The sequence below is a fragment of the Panicum virgatum genome, chromosome 2K, assembly GCF_016808335.1.
Source record: "Panicum virgatum strain AP13 chromosome 2K, P.virgatum_v5, whole genome shotgun sequence".
Lineage (NCBI taxonomy): Eukaryota > Viridiplantae > Streptophyta > Magnoliopsida > Poales > Poaceae > Panicum > Panicum virgatum.
The window spans coordinates 16,228,836-16,246,257 of record NC_053137.1 but is presented as its reverse complement, the minus strand read 5'-3'; the positions used below and the strand labels follow the sequence as shown (position 1 = coordinate 16,246,257).

The 17,422-nt window shown below is 45.2% G+C and overlaps 2 protein-coding genes across 2 annotated transcripts; both read left to right on the top strand.

Moving 5' to 3' along the window:
* Positions 1 to 5,364: 5,364 nt before the first annotated feature.
* On the top strand, positions 5,365 to 10,111 carry LOC120669053 (PGR5-like protein 1B, chloroplastic). Its single transcript, XM_039948879.1, has 10 exons — positions 5,365 to 5,852; positions 5,973 to 6,069; positions 6,179 to 6,279; positions 7,398 to 7,454; positions 8,089 to 8,165; positions 8,337 to 8,388; positions 9,202 to 9,312; positions 9,392 to 9,489; positions 9,575 to 9,659; positions 9,859 to 10,111. The coding sequence occupies exons 1-9, from the start codon at positions 5,511 to 5,513 to the stop codon at positions 9,642 to 9,644; spliced, it is 1,005 nt and encodes a 334-aa protein (XP_039804813.1). The 5' UTR covers positions 5,365 to 5,510; the 3' UTR covers positions 9,645 to 9,659; positions 9,859 to 10,111.
* A 2,669-nt stretch (positions 10,112 to 12,780) lies between these two features.
* LOC120669042 (CO(2)-response secreted protease-like) lies at positions 12,781 to 16,936 on the top strand. The gene is made up of 7 exons (XM_039948871.1): positions 12,781 to 13,099; positions 13,987 to 14,397; positions 14,518 to 15,046; positions 15,221 to 15,324; positions 15,446 to 15,688; positions 15,795 to 16,126; positions 16,228 to 16,936. The coding sequence occupies exons 1-7, from the start codon at positions 12,924 to 12,926 to the stop codon at positions 16,800 to 16,802; spliced, it is 2,370 nt and encodes a 789-aa protein (XP_039804805.1). The 5' UTR covers positions 12,781 to 12,923; the 3' UTR covers positions 16,803 to 16,936.
* Positions 16,937 to 17,422: the final 486 nt, after the last annotated feature.

Here is a 17,422-nt window from a genome sequence, read left to right as displayed (position 1 = left end):
AGTCCGCACGTGTGCTGCGACAGGTAACTAGGCCTATCGTTTAAGGTCTACCTATTCTAGTTCACAAGGTAGACACTGTGAATAAGGTCCTTGAGCCCATGGTGAGCATCGACAGTCGTGCAATCTTCATCGGCCAAGGGAGATCCTTCGCCATTGACACCAATAGGTTCCCTACTACTGAGAGTGGCTGCATCTACTTTTTGCAACCCCTAGCTACCTTGCTCAGCAGTGGTATCACTGCCTCCTTACTTCGTCTCACGGACCAAAGACAAGAAGACGCCGTGGTGTTTGGGACTGCATGTTGGCCCTCCCACACTTGTTCAAGTGCTTATAGATCACTGCAGGTACACCCCAAATTATTAGATGTCCGCTGCTACTACTTTATTATTCTCGTCAGTTTGTATTGTCTTGTTTTTTACTCATATGACATTGTTGCCAACGGCAGAGCGAGGGGCGATAGCAGGGGCCATGCCCCCCCCCACCCCCCTAACTTCAGTAAATTTGTTAGACCCTCCTGGGCAATAGAAATTTTATAGCGCAAACGTCCCGTTAAGGTGTAAAAAATATATAAGTTCAGAGAAAGATAGCTCTGGATCTACTAGGCGCAAACCTAGTAGATCCAGAGCCTTTAGAGTCAGTAATTAATTGTGAATTTATATGAGATTGATGATCTAAAGAAGCAATTAATTGCACCAGAAACACAAGAAGATCAATTTATTGGAGAATTGAGTGTTAACTGGCTATAATTTATCTGCGTTTAGCATATCGTTTGTACGATGCCTACATGCAGATGACCAACCCCGTGGTATGAGTGCACTAGCACAGCTATTTATTGATTATTCTCTTGAAATCTTCATCTCTATAGGTTTTACTCCAATTATGAGATTTTTATTATCTAAATCCTTAGTAAAGGGTCAAAATGAGGGTTTCTTCCAAAACCAATTCACCAGTAAAACTAAAAAAATTATCTTCACTTTGCTTCTAGTTCATATTCGTTAAGAAAACTGATATGTTCACTTTTCTATATTACGCCGTCATATGTTCACTTTGCTTCCAAATTTAGTGGTAATATATCTATTGTATTGCCACAATTTTTTTTGCATTGCCATAGGTTCAACTTCTGTTGCGATAGCTTAGTGTCTATTGCAACATTAGCTTATGATGTTGCATTAACATATTTGTTTTGCCACGGTAAACTAATGTGGTAATATTTTAAAAAATGGTTGCAACAAAAAAAGTTATTATTGCCATGAGTGAAGTAGGGTTGCAATATATGAATACTATTGCCACATTTTCTAACTATTGCAACATTGTTTTACTCATTCTTATGGTTAATAGAGAGGATAAAACTAGATTATTAGCAAAACATACAACAAAAGTTTATCTAGTATATAGTGGTAAAGGACTCTATTTCTTTAGGTCCAAGGTTCAAAGCCAACTAGTAGCAACATTTTATAGTTTTTTCTTTTAGTTATTTCTTTGCCACAAAAATATGTCGTTGCAATAAAAAATTTTATAGTTTCCGTCATTATGAAACCTATCAAAAGCAACATTTCATTAAGAAAAAGTCTACATAACCCCCTCAACTATGGAGGCTAGACTACTTAAACCCCCAAACTATAAAACCGGTTATTCTGTCCCCTAAACTTTTCAAAACCGGCCAAATAACCCCCCCAAGGCGGTTTTGGAGGGTGGTTTTGTCTTTGTCTTTTTTATTTATTTTAACTGAATCTTTGAAAAATCATAACAAATAATAGAAAAATACAAAAATTGAAAATCAAATTTTGTTGGACTCTAAATGTGTAGGTCCACACAGTAAACATATAATATGGTTTGCTTTCATACAAAGTTTTTGTTGTAGATTTAGGTATATGTTTTTTCGCAATTAAATAGAATAATTCATAGATACATTTTCCATGGTCCAATTGTGGTGAAATTTTTATGGTGGGCTAACTATTATATGCTTGAAATCTAGTAAAAATTTCATACTCATTGGATCATGTATACCTTTGTTATAAATTTATTTTTGTTCATACTAGTTAAATTTAAATAAATCTATAACTAAATTGTTCTTGATCTAGTGAGTATGAAATTTTTACTAAAGTTCAAAAATACAATAATTAGCCCATCATAAAAATTTCACCACAATTGGACAATGGAAATTGCAGATATGTATTATTTGCATTAATTAAAAAAAGTATAGATCTAAATCTACAACAAAAAATCTATACTAAAGCTTACTATATTATACGTTCACTGTGTGGGTCTACTCATGTAGAGTCCAACAAAATTGGATTTACAATTTTTGGATTTTTCTGTGATTTGTTATGATTTTTTAAAGATTTAGTTAAAATAAATAAATAAAAAAGCAAAGGCAAAACCACCTTGGGGGGTTATTTGGCCGGTTTTGAAAAGTTCATAGGACAGAATAACCAGTTTTATAGTTTGGGGGGTTAAGTAGTCTAGTCTCCATAGTTGAGGGGGTTAAGTAGTCTAGCCTCCATAGTTGAGGGGGTTATGTAGACTTTTTCTCATTTCATTACGTGGCAAAAAACACATCTATTGCAATAAACCAAAAAAATCGTGGCCCAAAATTTAGACCAAGCAAGTACTTGCCACGGCTCCCAATGACCATCATGTCATGGCAATGGAGAAAAATTGCAACGATTTGGCCCCTATTGCCACAATTATTTAGCGTTGCAAAAGCCCAAATTTCTACCACACCCTCACCGGCCTGCTCGCCCTAGTATGTGTATTGTGGCCCCAGTCTACCCACTACTGCTGCCAGCCCCCACTCGCTTAAACTGCAGAGCAGAGAGAGACACCATGGTCAAGAAGCTCATCGGGCTTAGCGTGGCGCTGGCGTCGCTAGCGCTATTGGAGCCGACGTCAAGTTCACTGACAAGGCGACGAGGACCTCAAGTCCAAGGAGTCCCTGTGGCGCCTCTACGAGCGACTACAACGTGACGCGCCACCTCACCCCATCGACTAGCTATGCCGGTTCGCCTTCTTAATTAAGGACACGGCACGACACGTCCATCTCCAAGAGACAGCAGCAGGCTAGGCGCCGGGGCTAAACAGCCTAGCCGACCTCAGCAACGATGAGTTCAACCGCTACTACAAGTGCAACATGCTGCTGGCCGGCGCGGCGCACTCTTACCGTGAGGCGCGGCGACGGGTCCCTTCCTCTCCCATCTCCATCGAATGACTACCGAGGCCTGGTGGACCTGTCAGAGCAGGAGCTCGTCGACTGTGACACCCACGGCATCGGCTGCAAAGGCGGCGAAGTCGACTACGCCTTCGACTACTTCGCCAAGAAGTCAGCAGTGGCGGATCTACCCGGTGGGGCACTAGCCTCCCCCCAATTTCTACCATAGGAGAGATGATTATATTGGAGGTCTGAGCGGGCGTCTAGAGGTTGAAGACGCCGTCCGGCGGGGCTGTTCGGCTGGTCACTTGGCCCAAAAGTCTTTCCCCTGCCAAAGCCCAAATGTGACAGTTTGCAACCACAATGTTTGTGCTAAGGTGGTGATAGAGATGAGAGAGAAAAAGATTCTCTAATACATTGGAGCGCAGGTGCTAGGCTAGCACCTTGAATCACCTAGGGCTTAGTTGGGCACTCGGTGCTCTAAATAAGAAATAGTATGTGGCTGCATGTGTGCAGGAGGTGTGAGTGGTGAGGAGAGAGAAAATAATGTTCAGTGGGTCCTACAATTGAGGATGCAAATGTGCAATAAGCTGGATCATATTTTGCTAAGCTAGCACCCGTGACATGGCTTCATCTTAGCACTACCTTCTATTCCAAACACTAAAGATGCCCTAAGCGGCAAGTTCCTTTGGTGGAAATTTGAATGAGAATTGGATTTAGAGGTCCTGGCTGATAGGGGTGCAGGGTGCTCCAGGGAAAGTTACGACCTCTTAATCATTTCTCCAGTTTTGCTAACACTTGCAGCATTGTAGTGCAAGAAGGGGCCTGGGCCTACCTAGCAATGTTGTATTGCTTCACTGATTACTTTCAGAATGAGCAATAAAGTTCAATTTGTCATGTGAAAATATAACATAATGGCACACCACATTTCTTTTTTGGGTTTTCATTCTGCGGAATCAGATTTATGCTTCGGAACAGTATCTAGATGATGGATCTACATCATGTATATGCTTACATCTCCTTAAGTCTGGATATTTCAGTTTCACAGGTTTGTGCCCTATAGTATGGAGCTCATTTGATTTCCACCATTTAGATACTATAATTGGCATCTGCACTTCCTTTTGAATCTGAAAACTCTGGTCGCGAATTTATGTTGTTTCTTTTATAAGCGATTTTTTGTGTTGTTTAGTTCCCTCATGCTGCTCAGGTACAATTAGCTCTTTTTTTTAAAAAAAAAGTACAATTAGCTCATGGTGGCCTCATGGCCTGATTTGGCCGCTTGGTTAGCTTGACTGTGCGGCGGCGGCGGTCCGGGCCATGATGACGTGTGGGCGTATGTGTTCAGTGTGTGTGAGCTGGGCACTGACTTGGGTTCCAGCCCAAGTCGGGGTCAAATGTGTTTTACGTTTATATAAAACTATAACTATAGTTTGGGTTCAAATTCAATCTACAGTCCAAACATCTCACTTAAATCCAAATAAAATACGAATAATTCATGATACATGTTCCAATTAAATGCATAATCTAATTACAAACAAATTTCAAAAGGATAGATGTATTTAGTTAGATTTGACCTATTCTGTATCTGACAAAAGCTTTTGAAATTACAGCTTTACACACATTATTTTCTTTTTTAAAAAATATGTGACATATAAACATTTAAAAATATACAAACTAGGTCTAATCTAGCACAATTATGTTCTTAACCTTGTGCTAATTGTGGTAATCTTCATACTCCCATTTTGGTGGTAGAAACTTTCAAATATGTGTAGCAAGTTATTAGCAACGCTCCGTTTAGCTTCAATAATAATCGGATGTTCAATGGACTAGGAAAACACTTCGGTTGAGGTTTTGTTTTGTTTTGTTTTTGCCGAAACACACTACAGAAAAGCCGCCTTCCCTTTTAACTTAGGGTCTCACACATCCGGTATGAATAAATTCAAGGAGAGGGTGGGTGAGTCATGTCAGTGAGACAGTTTCATAATTAGGGTCGATTTTTAGACTCCAAAAAGGAGTTCAGGGAGTAAACATGAACTTTCTTTTGCATGGAATTTTGAATTGCATTAAACGAGAGCCCGCATGGCCGCATGTTTGTGGGGAGAACAAAAAAATCGAGAGGCCTCTCCTCCCGGCTCCCGCCACCTCCACCACGCATCTCCGAGCGCCGCCCCCACCCGCCTTATCCCTCCGCGATCGCCCCCCGCCGCCGCCGCCGCCACCACACACGAACCAAAAAGTATCTCCCGCGCACGCGCCGGCGCCCGCGCTCTCCCTCCTCGCTGCTCCGTCTCGCCGCGGCGACGCGCGCGCCCGCCTAGAGCGGTAGAGAGCCCCCACCCCGCCCGCCGCGCGCGCGCGCGCCATGGCCTCCGACGCGCGGCTCTCCCTGCCGTGCCGCCTCCCCGCGCGTCTGCCCCCGCCCCCGCCGCCGGCGCTCCGCCGCTCGCCCCGCGCCTCCCCCGCGGCGGTGGCGTCCACCTCCCCGAGGTGCCGCGTCTCGATAACGGCGGTGCCGGCGCGCCCCCGCGGCCGGTGGCGGGCCCGCGCCGCCGGGGGCGAGGTGCAGGGCCAGGTGCAGCAGCAGCAACAGCGGGAGGAGAACGAGGAGGTGGTGGACAGCAACGTGCTCCCCTACTGCAGCATCGACCGCAAGCAGAAGAAGACCATCGGGGAGATGGAGCAGGAGTTCCTCCAGGCGCTGCAGGCACGCCCACGCCCACGCCCCGCCCCGACCCGCGCGTATTTTTTTTACTTTCACTTATACCTCGTGGTGAATTGAATTGAATTTAATTGAATCGAGGTATTTGCTGCTCCTGGTGTGTAGGCGTTCTACTTCGACAAGAAGGCCATCATGTCCAACGAGGAGTTCGATAACCTCAAGGAGGAGCTCATGTGGGAAGGCAGCAGCGTTGTTATGCTAAGTAAGTAAGCGCGTTTTCGTAAGCCCATCCTGATTTTGTCTGTCTCCGACGCATGGAAATGATTTGATCGTGCTAATTACTAATCAATGTTGCTTTGGGTTTTGGTTAGGCCCGGATGAGCAAAGGCTTCTGGAAGCCTCCATGGCATATGTGGCTGGCAACCCCATCATGACGGATGCTGAATTCGACGACCTCAAGTTGAGATTGAAGGTTGGATCTTGTTATTCTATGAATCTTTTAATTTATTAGTGCAGTCATGGTGATATGTTATCGGAAAATCTTTCAATACTGTTTTGTCACCACCTGCCAAATCATTTGGCTGCGAGAACTCGTGCTGTGATCGTTTCTGAATGGTCTTTGCTTTAAGTAAGATTGGGGCTGGAGCCCTAAAACTCTTAAAAAAAATATGTTCCTGATAAATTTGAAAGCGTTTGGTGAAATTCTTAGCTTGTACCGACCAATTTTCCTGCTTTACTAAGGATGGTTTGTGTTAGTTTGGTCTCCATTTCTCAAGTTGATGGCTAGAATAACTACAAAGCAAGAGGGAAAAATATTCGATGTAAGAAAGCCATTTGGTGGAATCATGAAAACCTCACTAAAAACCATGTTGGCATGTTTTGAAAAGTTCTAAAAAAAGAATTCATACATATAGAGGAGGTGATGATGCAGAAGCATGTAAAATTCTAAGATTTAGCTTGACTCTGTTTCTAAGGTATGAAATTGGCAAGTGAATATATAATGAAGAAAAGGGCAAACAAGGTATATGCTATTTTTTTTTCTTTTTGTTTGCTCTCTGTCAATCTCATGTCCCACAAACAAAGTTGAGTTTGACCATAAATTCTATATGCCTGTGCATCACCAGCTTCTCTGCATCTATGAGAGTGTGATATAGAGATAATAAAACTCTAGCAATATAACAAGTTATTGCCAATTTAAAATCAAAAGTCTCGTGCCATTAACAAATAGCTTATTAATAGACCTCCATTCTTGATTGACGATTGTCTCGGGAGTATGGCATGGAGGCAGTCGATCCTGTAACGACTAACAAGCGTTGTGGTGCGCTGACAATTTGTCCCCATAGGTCAGTGCACGGAAGAGAGATCCATAATTGATTTGTTTAGTGGAGTTCCCTTTTCCTTGTTTCCTGGGCCACTAGTGTTATATTTGGCTTCAGGTGATCAGGTCCAGCCATCCAGTATTTCACTTTTGGACTTTTTGAGACCACGAGAAGCTTGAGATGAATTTCACATATGAACTAATGCATCATAAGCACAGCAATGTGATATTCTAAATCTGATATTAGTTTTGCTTGATAATTTCTCCTCCAGAAAGAAGGAAGCGACATTGTACAGGAAGGTCCAAGGTGCAGCCTACGGAGTCGAAAGGTATGTATTGTGATAATCGTTCAACTTATTGAATTGCCAGTTTTTCTACTTCATGACAGCACACACTGGAAAAAAAAAGTGTAGTTATATCAATTTTTGGGGTTTCCTATATAGTGAGGCTTGTAATGAGACCATGCCCCAACTTAGTTATCCTTACCTATCAGAATTTCAGGACCAGTCCTTTCATCAGCTTTGTCACCAAACGTTTTGCAACATGATCGTCTACATTTCCATCTGTGATCAAATGGCTGACATAGTGTTCAACATCTATACCATGTGAACTGTAACTGAACATTATTAGTTGGTCAAAGGAAGGGTTGTCTGTTGGTATATAATTTTTCTATTAAATTTTCTAGAGTAACAGGTGAAGTCTTCTTTGATCTTAAGTTCGTACCATCAAGTCAATACTAAGAAACATTATCTTGTAGATCTCTTGTACCAAGTAAACAAACCAGGAAATTTGACAAACAGTGTTAGTCAAGTCAGATGAGTTTACGTTATATTATAGCGTAAATTCTTCATATTAGATATAGCTATTACGATTAGACGTGACTTTCCTATTGTCACTGGTTAGGGACAGTAATGTGAGTATGTTCATTTTAAGAATCCTGACCTATTATGGAATGTTGTGCAGGTTTACAGTGACTTGACTGTTGACTACTTCAAGATGTTCCTGCTGAATGTTCCAGCGGCTGTTGTAGCTCTAACACTGTGAGTATTAAATAGAAATATTCTGACATGACAGGAATGAAAAGAGGATTGTTTCATTGCTTGAATTCTTGTTGATTTCAAACGGTCATATTACGCTGCAACCAAATATAGATATTGTTAGCAGGGACCACTATCTTCATTAGGTCTCTAATGCATGTTTCTTCTTGATAGATTCTTCTTCTTGGATGATTTGACGGGATTTGAGATCACATATCTTCTTGAGGTGAACATTGGCAAATCGAAGTCCTACTATATGTTTTTCATTGAGGATATTACAGCGACTGCATACAAGTACTTTTTGTTTGTAAACTCGAATTAGTTCTATTCCCTACAAAAAGAACATTAGTTTAGGCTTCTGTACAAGAACTAGGAATGCTATAATCGCATTTCTTTTAGTATACTGAAAGTTGTTCCCTCTTGAGTTGGAAATTTAAAACTGGGGGTTGCCCTCCAGTGGGCGTTAGCTGCTGCTAAGATTACCAGGGACATTTGGCTATTATGTGTACCCTTTTGGATATATAATAAGCATTTCATCCCAATATCATGGAAACTAATTCTTTTATACTAAAAAGTTACCTCCTTTGCTGTCATATTTTTCCTGCATAAAAATGAGCAGCTAGGACTTCAGTCTTGTGCTGAACATGCTGGTTTTGCTAAACTGCTCCAAACTTTTGAAATATTCATACCAGCCGACAAAGCAGCACATGCAACTGATTTATTCTTCTTATTCTTTATTATTGAGTCTTTGTTCTTTGCATAAAGAAATGATAGACTTGAAGTTAGAAAGGAATAGAAATAATTTAATAAAGTTAATACAGTTGGTTTCTGATTAGATGATAGATTTCTGAGACCAACTTATTGTCAAATACAACTATGACTTTTCTTTGGAGTTTTTTGTATTACAGGTTGGGTTTGTAATCGAGAGTTCTGATAGCAATAGATGACATTCTCTTCTCGTGCATGCTAAATTTGAAAGTTTATCTGTGTTAACCCAAGCATTTTATTATTTCTAACTGCATTTTTCTGATTTGCGCAGTTGCCAGAGCCTTTCAGTTTCATCTTCACATGGTTCGCTGCACTGCCTTTAATATTTTGGATAGCACAGTCTATCACTAATGTTATCGTGAAAGACTTCCTGATTTTGAAGGTATTTTCCTTTTTGTTGTTCACACATTATTGTATGGTTAACTGGAGAACACAGAGATGATTTATCATTCCTTTTTCAGGGCCCATGTCCAAATTGTGGAAATGAGAACATTTCCTTCTTCGGGACTATATTGTCAGTGCCTAGTGGTGGTGCAAAAAACAGTGTGAAATGCGCAAAGTACGCCTTACAATTGTTAGTATCAAGTTCTCTATGATTTCGACCTTGTATTCTGATAAGTGTTTATTGCTATGCTGTGCATCAGTTGTGGCACTGAGTTGGTGTACGATTCGGCATCCCGGTTGATTACACTCCCAGAACTGGCAGAGGCATAAGTAAAGGTGGTTTAGGTGAGTCACTCTCCCACCAGCCAGCAGTCATCAAAGGTAGATCAAAAGTACCATGCTAGTGACTTATAGTTATGCATACTTAATTTAGAATCGTACCATACTTTGTCGAAAAAATTGAAGAGTTCAGGAAAATGTGTAAGATCTAGATAGGACGTGCATTTGTCATTTAAGGGAATACTAACTGCTTTGATCTTCCTAGGTTTCACTAGGAGGAGAGATGGCCGAGCAGATCCTGTGATCTACAGCACAAAACAAGGCCTGACCTACAGTCGGGTGACAAATCGTGCAGTGATGTTTGTTTGTCATGCTGGTCGATGTGTATCATAAACAAATGTAGATATTTGTACTATACAGTGTTGATGAAATGGAGATACGTGCATAGAGTGTACAAAGAAAAACTAGCCATATATGTTCGTACTATCTTACCATATCATTCCCTGTCTGAAGAACTTTGTTGCTGTACTATGTGAAGTTCCCTAGGAAAGCAACCATCGTAAGAACATAACCAACCTTAAAAATGCCATGCAACGTGAGTTTGTAGTCGAGTTAATTGTGAGGAGAAAAGACTAAGGTCTCTCTTGACTTCACCCTGTTTTTCGATGTTACCTGAAAGACAGTATAAAGTGGTTTTGCTTTCTCAGTACATTCTTGCTCTCTGGCTCATGATACTGAGGTGGCGAGGGCACAGGTTCTGCCCTATGTGAAGTTGACAAAATGGGCCTACAACTTATACTCACCCTGTTTTGCTGGCTGTGGTTGATGGCTGGTGCTGATTTGCTGTGAGAAAAAAGTACTGCTGGCTGGCTAATGGCTGTTAGCTGGTGCTGATTTTGTGAGAGAGAAAAGTACTGCTGCTGGCAACCAGTAAATAGAGTGTATACCATATTATGCGTTGAATAGCATTTTCAGGGTGGAAAATGCAGACGGATCAGGTATGACTTAAATAATCTAACTTCTCACATTACTATAAATATTTGAGTGCAAATATGTGAATCAAAATAATTTTGAATACAGAACAAAAAATAAAAAAATTATTTGACATGGACATGATGTAAATTCAACCTATAAGCAATCTCATTTTTAGTGGATGATCATCTAGCTAAAAAGTACTCACTCTGTTCCAAAGTATATGTCATTTTAATATTTGTAAATACATAGCATTTTTTGTGCACCTAGATATGCGCTAATATCTAAATACATAGGAAATAATATGTATCTAGAAAAGTCAAAACAACCTAACTGTAGATAACCACTTTATGCTACAAAACCATGACTTCAAGTGATGAGAGAGAGAGAGACCAAAAGAATACTACGTGAAAACCTCAAATAGGTAACGCAGCACTAGTAACGAAGTGAGAATGCAAGAGAACGTATTAACTTTATTTTAATCAAATTTATATTTTTATAAATAACCTTTCTGACATTCTGGTATGGGCCATATAACAACAACTACCATGCATCTTCTAATTGTTTCTATCTCTCAACTTGCATGCACAAGATATACTTGATACTCCTGTCTAGGACCATACAGATAGCTTCATGGTTGGGCGTGTCCATTCCCAGCTACTCCTACTTGTGAACAGTTGACATGTGGCAGGAATAGTGACGCTGCAAAGCTCTTGCGAGGCGCCGGTTCGGTGGAGTCGTGGTGAGCCGAAAATTGGCCAAGCGCGCGTGCGTGTACTCACCACAACCCAACGCCGACGAGGGCCTCCTGTGCCTCCCCACTACTGGCGTTGGCTACCGATTATGCCACGCGGATTCATTTCCTGAGCTTCTACGGTAGTGCAGACCGGCGCACCCAGCGATCCTAGAACTGTTTACTTTTCAGTAGTACTAATGCGTCCTATAAAAATAATCATGGGGATAAGGCAGATACGCTACACATCAAGATACTTATCTACCCCCACCGTCTCAAAATAAATATTATTTTAGCATTCAAATTTTGTCCCATAAAAATATTGTTTTAGTTTGTAATGAGATCCATATAATTAAAGTAATATACCAAGTATCAAAGAAAATATTATATAGGAAAACGCGTAGAGAGAATCAAATACTTTACTTTTCTAGTTCCAATGCATATGCATTCATTGAAGATCCAGAAAACCAAATAAATAACACGGTTTTCAATCACAATTGCTAGCAGTAATTAGTGGTATAAAAATTATTTCTTAATTAGGATAAGTAATGCATCTGAATTTTTTTTAGATTGTGTCTGAAATTTTCTAAAACAACACTTATTACCTCTTAAGGAGATTTATTTTTATCTTTTAATTTCTCCATGTACAACTTGAGTTCTATAAGTAGATTTTGTAAGATGATTTTGTAACATGATGGAGAGCATGATATGCTATGCTAGAAAAAAAAACTTTACTATTTTTTCCATCACTACATTTCATGAAATTTTGCATGTCTAGAACTCATTTAGAATTAGATCATGCTCCTGACTTATTAAATAATCATTAAATTCTGCAATTCTACACGAAGAATAACATATATAATGCACTATACTTCAACAAAAAGATGGTGGGCTGACTTACGTCGTCGGAGCGTCCACCACTGAGCAATCGCTGGGTTCGCATAGCGGCACACTCTAGCTTGCCAGCCTTTTAGGCTAGTCTCAATGGGACTGTCATTGACAAGATACCTAGACTGAAATTTTAAAAACTGTGCCAGTGGAGTGTCATGATGATGACACTCCTCTCACATTTCATTACACTCCTCTCTTCTCTCTCCTCATACTATTGGTACATGTTATCAAATTTAATGTCCATTACACTTTTATGACACACCAACTGAGATTACCCTTAATAAACAGAGATGGTGGGCTGCTTGGCTACCTATAGTAGCTAGCACACACCGCCACTTCGGGTGGTGATGATAAGGTTGATCACTAGAGCACTAGTCCACCACTGCTCCACTCCACTCCCAAATCCCCAGCACCAGCGTACGCGTACGTACGTGCGCTCCGCCAGTGCCCGCACCACCACCAAGCCCCTGCCCGCTCGCCTCGCTCGGGCAACCACAGCCGCACAACAAGCACGCGTCCACCGAGGCACCGATCGCCCAATGGTTGCTACTATGCGCTGCTTATATATAGAGACGCGGCGGAACCCGTGGCGAGCAGAGCCTCGCTCCTTGCGCGCCTGCGGCAGCGTCGACGCGACTCATCGAGTAGTGATCATCTGATCATCGTCGATCGGAGGATCAGACGACAGTCAGTGTCAGTGGTATATAGTGTGGTAGCTAGCTAGCTCGGCCAGGATGGCCGCCATTTGGTTGCTGCTGTGCTTGATCGTCGCCTCGGTGGCCGGCGGTGGCGGCGCCGCGGGGAGCCGGAGCCAGGTGTACGTCGTGTACATGGGCGCCGCGCCGGCCCGGAGCTCCCCCAACCTCCTGCTCGAGAGCCACCTGCGCCTCGTCGGCACGGTGCTCAAGAGGTCGGTCTCTCGGTCACGGTCATCACAAAAGTCTTAGCTCTCCGTAGCACATGCACACGCGCACGCAAATAGTATAGTTCCCTTCAGCGACCTCTCCGTACGTTCCCTAAGCCCAACCAATGCACACATGTCCAAAAGTGGGATAGCATTGTCCAGCCGGGTCTCATCTCTAATCAGTGGTGGATTCCGGGAGGGCTTTCTTCCGTCTCTATACAACTTTAACCTCTTCTCACCGTACATCCATATCAAAATTTTGTTCCATGGATCCTTTGACGATCCTTGGACGGTAGAGCCCCTTCAGACCTCTTGTTGGATCCGTCCCTATCTCTAATCAAACACATAATTTATTACATGTCATTGGTACGCCGTACGCTTCCGGATTGTAATGCAACATACTCTCGATTAGGCGTGCCCTAGTTAAATCACACTTCCGAAACTTCCTACTCAATTGTGGTCATTGACCATTGGCGAGTCCCGCCATTTGGGTTTGGAGTCTTTAGAGCATCTCAAACAGTCTCGATAAACATCTTCCAAGAAGGTAGTATTGGGACGTTCCAATACTATTTTTTTCGTATAGCGATGGGGTCATGTAGATGACTTTAGTGGCGGAGACACCTCCATGGAAAGAAACAAGAGTAGCCAAGTAGGGTTGGAGAGAGCATCGTGGTGGAGGGAAAAACAAGAGTGACAACAAAGAAGACAATTTGAGAATGAAAATAGGCCAACAGTACGATGTTCATCCAACCGTTGAAAAAGAAAATCTAAGCCCTATCACCTCCCAGAGTGATTTACAGTACTAACTATTACTTACTCCACGACCACGGGCCATGATTTTTTTTTAAAAAATAGTTTGTTCATTTCCGTATGTGATTTTCTCCGTCGACCAGGGGGCAGCGGCCGGACAGCGTGGTGGTGCGGCAGTACAGGCACGGCTTCTCCGGGTTCGCGGCGCGGCTGTCCAAGGACCAGGCCGCCGCGCTCCGCCGCCATCCCGGCGTCGTCTCCGTCTTCGCCGACCCGGTGTACCAGCTCCACACCACCAGGTCCTGGGACTTCCTACAGAAGGCGGCCGTCAAGATCGACGCCGCCGCCCGCCGTCGTGGGGCCCGCAAGACCTCCGACGACCCCTCGTCGTCGTCGCCCTCCGCGGCCGCGGCGGACACCATCATCGGCCTTCTCGACTCCGGCATCTGGCCGGAGTCGCCGAGCTTCAGCGACGCCGGGTTCGGGCCCGTGCCCAGCCGGTGGAAGGGCGTCTGCATGACCGGCGACGACTTCAACTCCTCCAGCTGCAACAGGCGAGCGCCATTGATGATTTCTTCGCCCTCTAATTTCCCTTCCGTTTCGATCGCGAGCGAGAAGAGACATCATGAGGAATTCAGGATTTCTTACATCTTCTTCGATGTTCCCCGACGCAGGAAGCTGATCGGAGCAAGGTACTACGACCTGAGCGGCGTGAGGGGGCCCTCGCAGAGCGGCGGCGGCTCGCCGCGGGACGACGTCGGGCACGGCACGCACACGTCGTCCACGGCGGCCGGGAGCGCGGTGGCCGGCGCCTCGTACTACGGCCTCGCGCCTGGGACCGCCAAGGGCGGCTCCGCCGCGTCGAGGGTCGCCATGTACCGCGTCTGCTCGGAGGAGGGCTGCGCGGGGTCGGCCATCCTCGCCGGCTTCGACGACGCCGTCGCCGACGGCGTGGACGTCCTCTCCGTCTCCCTGGGCGCGTCGCCCAACTTCCGCCCGGACTTCTCCGCGGACCCCATCGCCATCGGCTCCTTCCACGCCGTGGCCAAGGGCGTCGCCGTCGTGTGCTCCGCCGGAAACTCCGGTCCGGCCGCCGCCACCGTGGTCAACGCCGCGCCGTGGATCCTCACCGTCGCCGCCACCACCATCGACCGCGACTTCGAGTCCGACGTCGTGCTCGGTGGAAACAACAGCGCTGTCAGAGTACGTCAAGTGAAGTTCGTTTCGATCCCGGTGGTCTTGCAGCTTTTGATTTCTCAGTATCATCGACCAGCTCTGATCGTACATGCATATATATAAATATATATCTTTATATACATGTATGGTGGCATATATAAATATATATATATATATATAAATATCTTTATATACATGTAGGGTGGAGCTATAAACTTCTCTAACTTGGACAAATCCCCGAAGTATCCATTGATCACCGGCGCATCAGCAAAGTCGAGCTCGGTTTCCGATGCTGACTCAGCAAGGTATGTACATGTATCCAGAGTTCCAGAGCATTGATCAAAATCCTGGTCGAGCAGCAACAGATCTCTGCAAAACTTTGTGACGCAATCGTCACTCGTCATCCTCCGATCATCATGCATGTAGCCACTGCGAGCCCGGCACGCTGAACAGCAGCAAGGTCCAAGGGAAGATCGTGCTGTGCAGCCACTCGCAGGGCGACACGTCGAAGCAGGAGAAGGCCGACGAGCTCAAGAGCGCCGGAGCGGCGGGGTCCATCTTCGTCAACGACGCCGAGAACGCGGTGGCCACCACCTACCTCGACTTCCCGGCGACCGAGGTCACCTCGGCGGCCGCCGCGGCCATCCGCAAGTACATCGCCTCCACCAGGTAGGTAGTATAGCTCTAGCTATCTGCAACCGACGGCGATGGCCGTCGATCAGCGACGAATTGAAAAGGCCTCACCTTTGTCGATCCCGATCCGCCGCGGAACTAGCCAACCGGTGGCGACGATCACGCCGGCGGCCACCGTGACGGAGTACAAGCCGGCGCCCGTGGTGGCCTACTTCTCGTCGCGGGGCCCGTCGGCGCAGACCGGGAACGTGCTCAAGCCGGACATCGCGGCGCCGGGGGTGAACATCCTGGCGGCTTGGATACCGACGCCGCCGCCGTCGTCGCTCCCGGCTGGGCAGACGCAGGCCTCGCAGTTCAAGCTCGTCTCCGGGACGTCCATGGCGTGCCCCCACGTCGCCGGCGCCGCCGCGGCCGTCAAGGCGTGGAACCCCGCGTGGAGCCCCGCCGCGATCCGGTCGGCCATCATGACCACAGGTAATAACTAACACCAATCTTCACCTCCTAATCTGAAATTGGCCGTCAACGGAGGACAAAGCCTCTCCTCATGTCCGGTCGATCTCTGCCGCGCGCCGCAGCGACGCAGCTGGACAACACCCATGCTCCGATGACGACGGACGCCGGGTCGCCGGCGACGCCGTACGACTACGGCGCCGGCCAGGTGCACCCGACGGGCGCCCTCGACCCCGGGCTAGTGTTCGACGCCGGGGAAGACGACTACCTCCGCTTCCTCTGCAACTACGGCTACGACGCGTCCAAGATCAAGCTCATCGCCGCCGCGCTCCCCGGCGGGTTCAGCTGCGCGGCGAACGCGAGCACGGGGCTCATCTCCGACCTCAACTACCCGTCGATCGCCGTGTCGGAGCTCGGCAAGGCCGCCGGCGGCGGCGGGCGGACGGTGACCCGCGCCGTCACCAACGTCGGGGCGCAGGAGGAGGCCACCTACACGGTCGCCGTCAGCGCGCCGGCCGGCCTGGACGTGAAGGTGACGCCGAGCAAGCTCGAGTTCACCAAGGGCGTGAGGACGCTGGCCTTCCAGGTGAGCTTCTCCGGCGGGAAAGACGCGACGGCGAAGAAGGGCGCCATGTCGGGCTCCATTACATGGTCGGATGGAAAGCACATAGTTCGCAGCCCATTTGTAGTGACCAGCTGAAACAGAATGTCACAGATGTTGCAGTGATCAAGCAATGATGTGATCAATATAAAGGATATGATGTTGACAACTTGTAGTAGCAACGTCGCAGCCCATTTGTAGTGACCAGCTGGAACAGGAGCTAAACTTTAGATATGTCATATCAAAAAAAATTTAGTATTTAAAAATATTAAATAAAGTCTAATTATAAAACTAATTGCAGAACCCTGGAATTAAACTACGAGACAAATCTAATGAGATATATTAATATGTATTTAGCTGATGGTTACTGTATCAAATTATGAATTAATTAAGTCCATTAGATTCATCTCGCGAATTAACACTCATCTGCCAAAAAACATTTATAAATAAATTTTATTTGATACTCCTAAATGGTATGATTTCTTTTGATATGATAGGGACTAAAAAAAGCCCTTGGAAAACAAACAACACCTAAAAGATTCTGTGAAGCTGGGTCACTCAGCATTCAGCAATGTCTTGGTCACAGACTGACAGACATAATATCATGTGAAGCAGAGCCGTCCGGCCTAGAGTGAAAACTCCAGCACATACTTTGTACTGACACAGAACCAAAATGCAGAGCAGAACTGGTAAATAAGCATCGAGACACCTAAACTTGT

Excerpts from the sequence above, each read along its gene's own strand:
- LOC120669053 (XM_039948879.1), top strand. The coding sequence starts at position 5,511 with ATGGCCTCCGACGCGCGGCTCTCCCTGCCGTGCCGCCTCCCCGCGCGT. Across the intron at positions 6,070-6,178 it reads CAGCAGCGTTGTTATGCTAA|GCCCGGATGAGCAAAGGCTT; the intron begins GTAAGTAAGCGC and ends GGTTTTGGTTAG. Across the intron at positions 8,389-9,201 it reads AGATCACATATCTTCTTGAG|TTGCCAGAGCCTTTCAGTTT; the intron begins GTGAACATTGGC and ends TGATTTGCGCAG.
- LOC120669042 (XM_039948871.1), top strand. The coding sequence starts at position 12,924 with ATGGCCGCCATTTGGTTGCTGCTGTGCTTGATCGTCGCCTCGGTGGCC. Across the intron at positions 13,100-13,986 it reads GTCGGCACGGTGCTCAAGAG|GGGGCAGCGGCCGGACAGCG; the intron begins GTCGGTCTCTCG and ends TCCGTCGACCAG. Across the intron at positions 14,398-14,517 it reads AACTCCTCCAGCTGCAACAG|GAAGCTGATCGGAGCAAGGT; the intron begins GCGAGCGCCATT and ends TCCCCGACGCAG.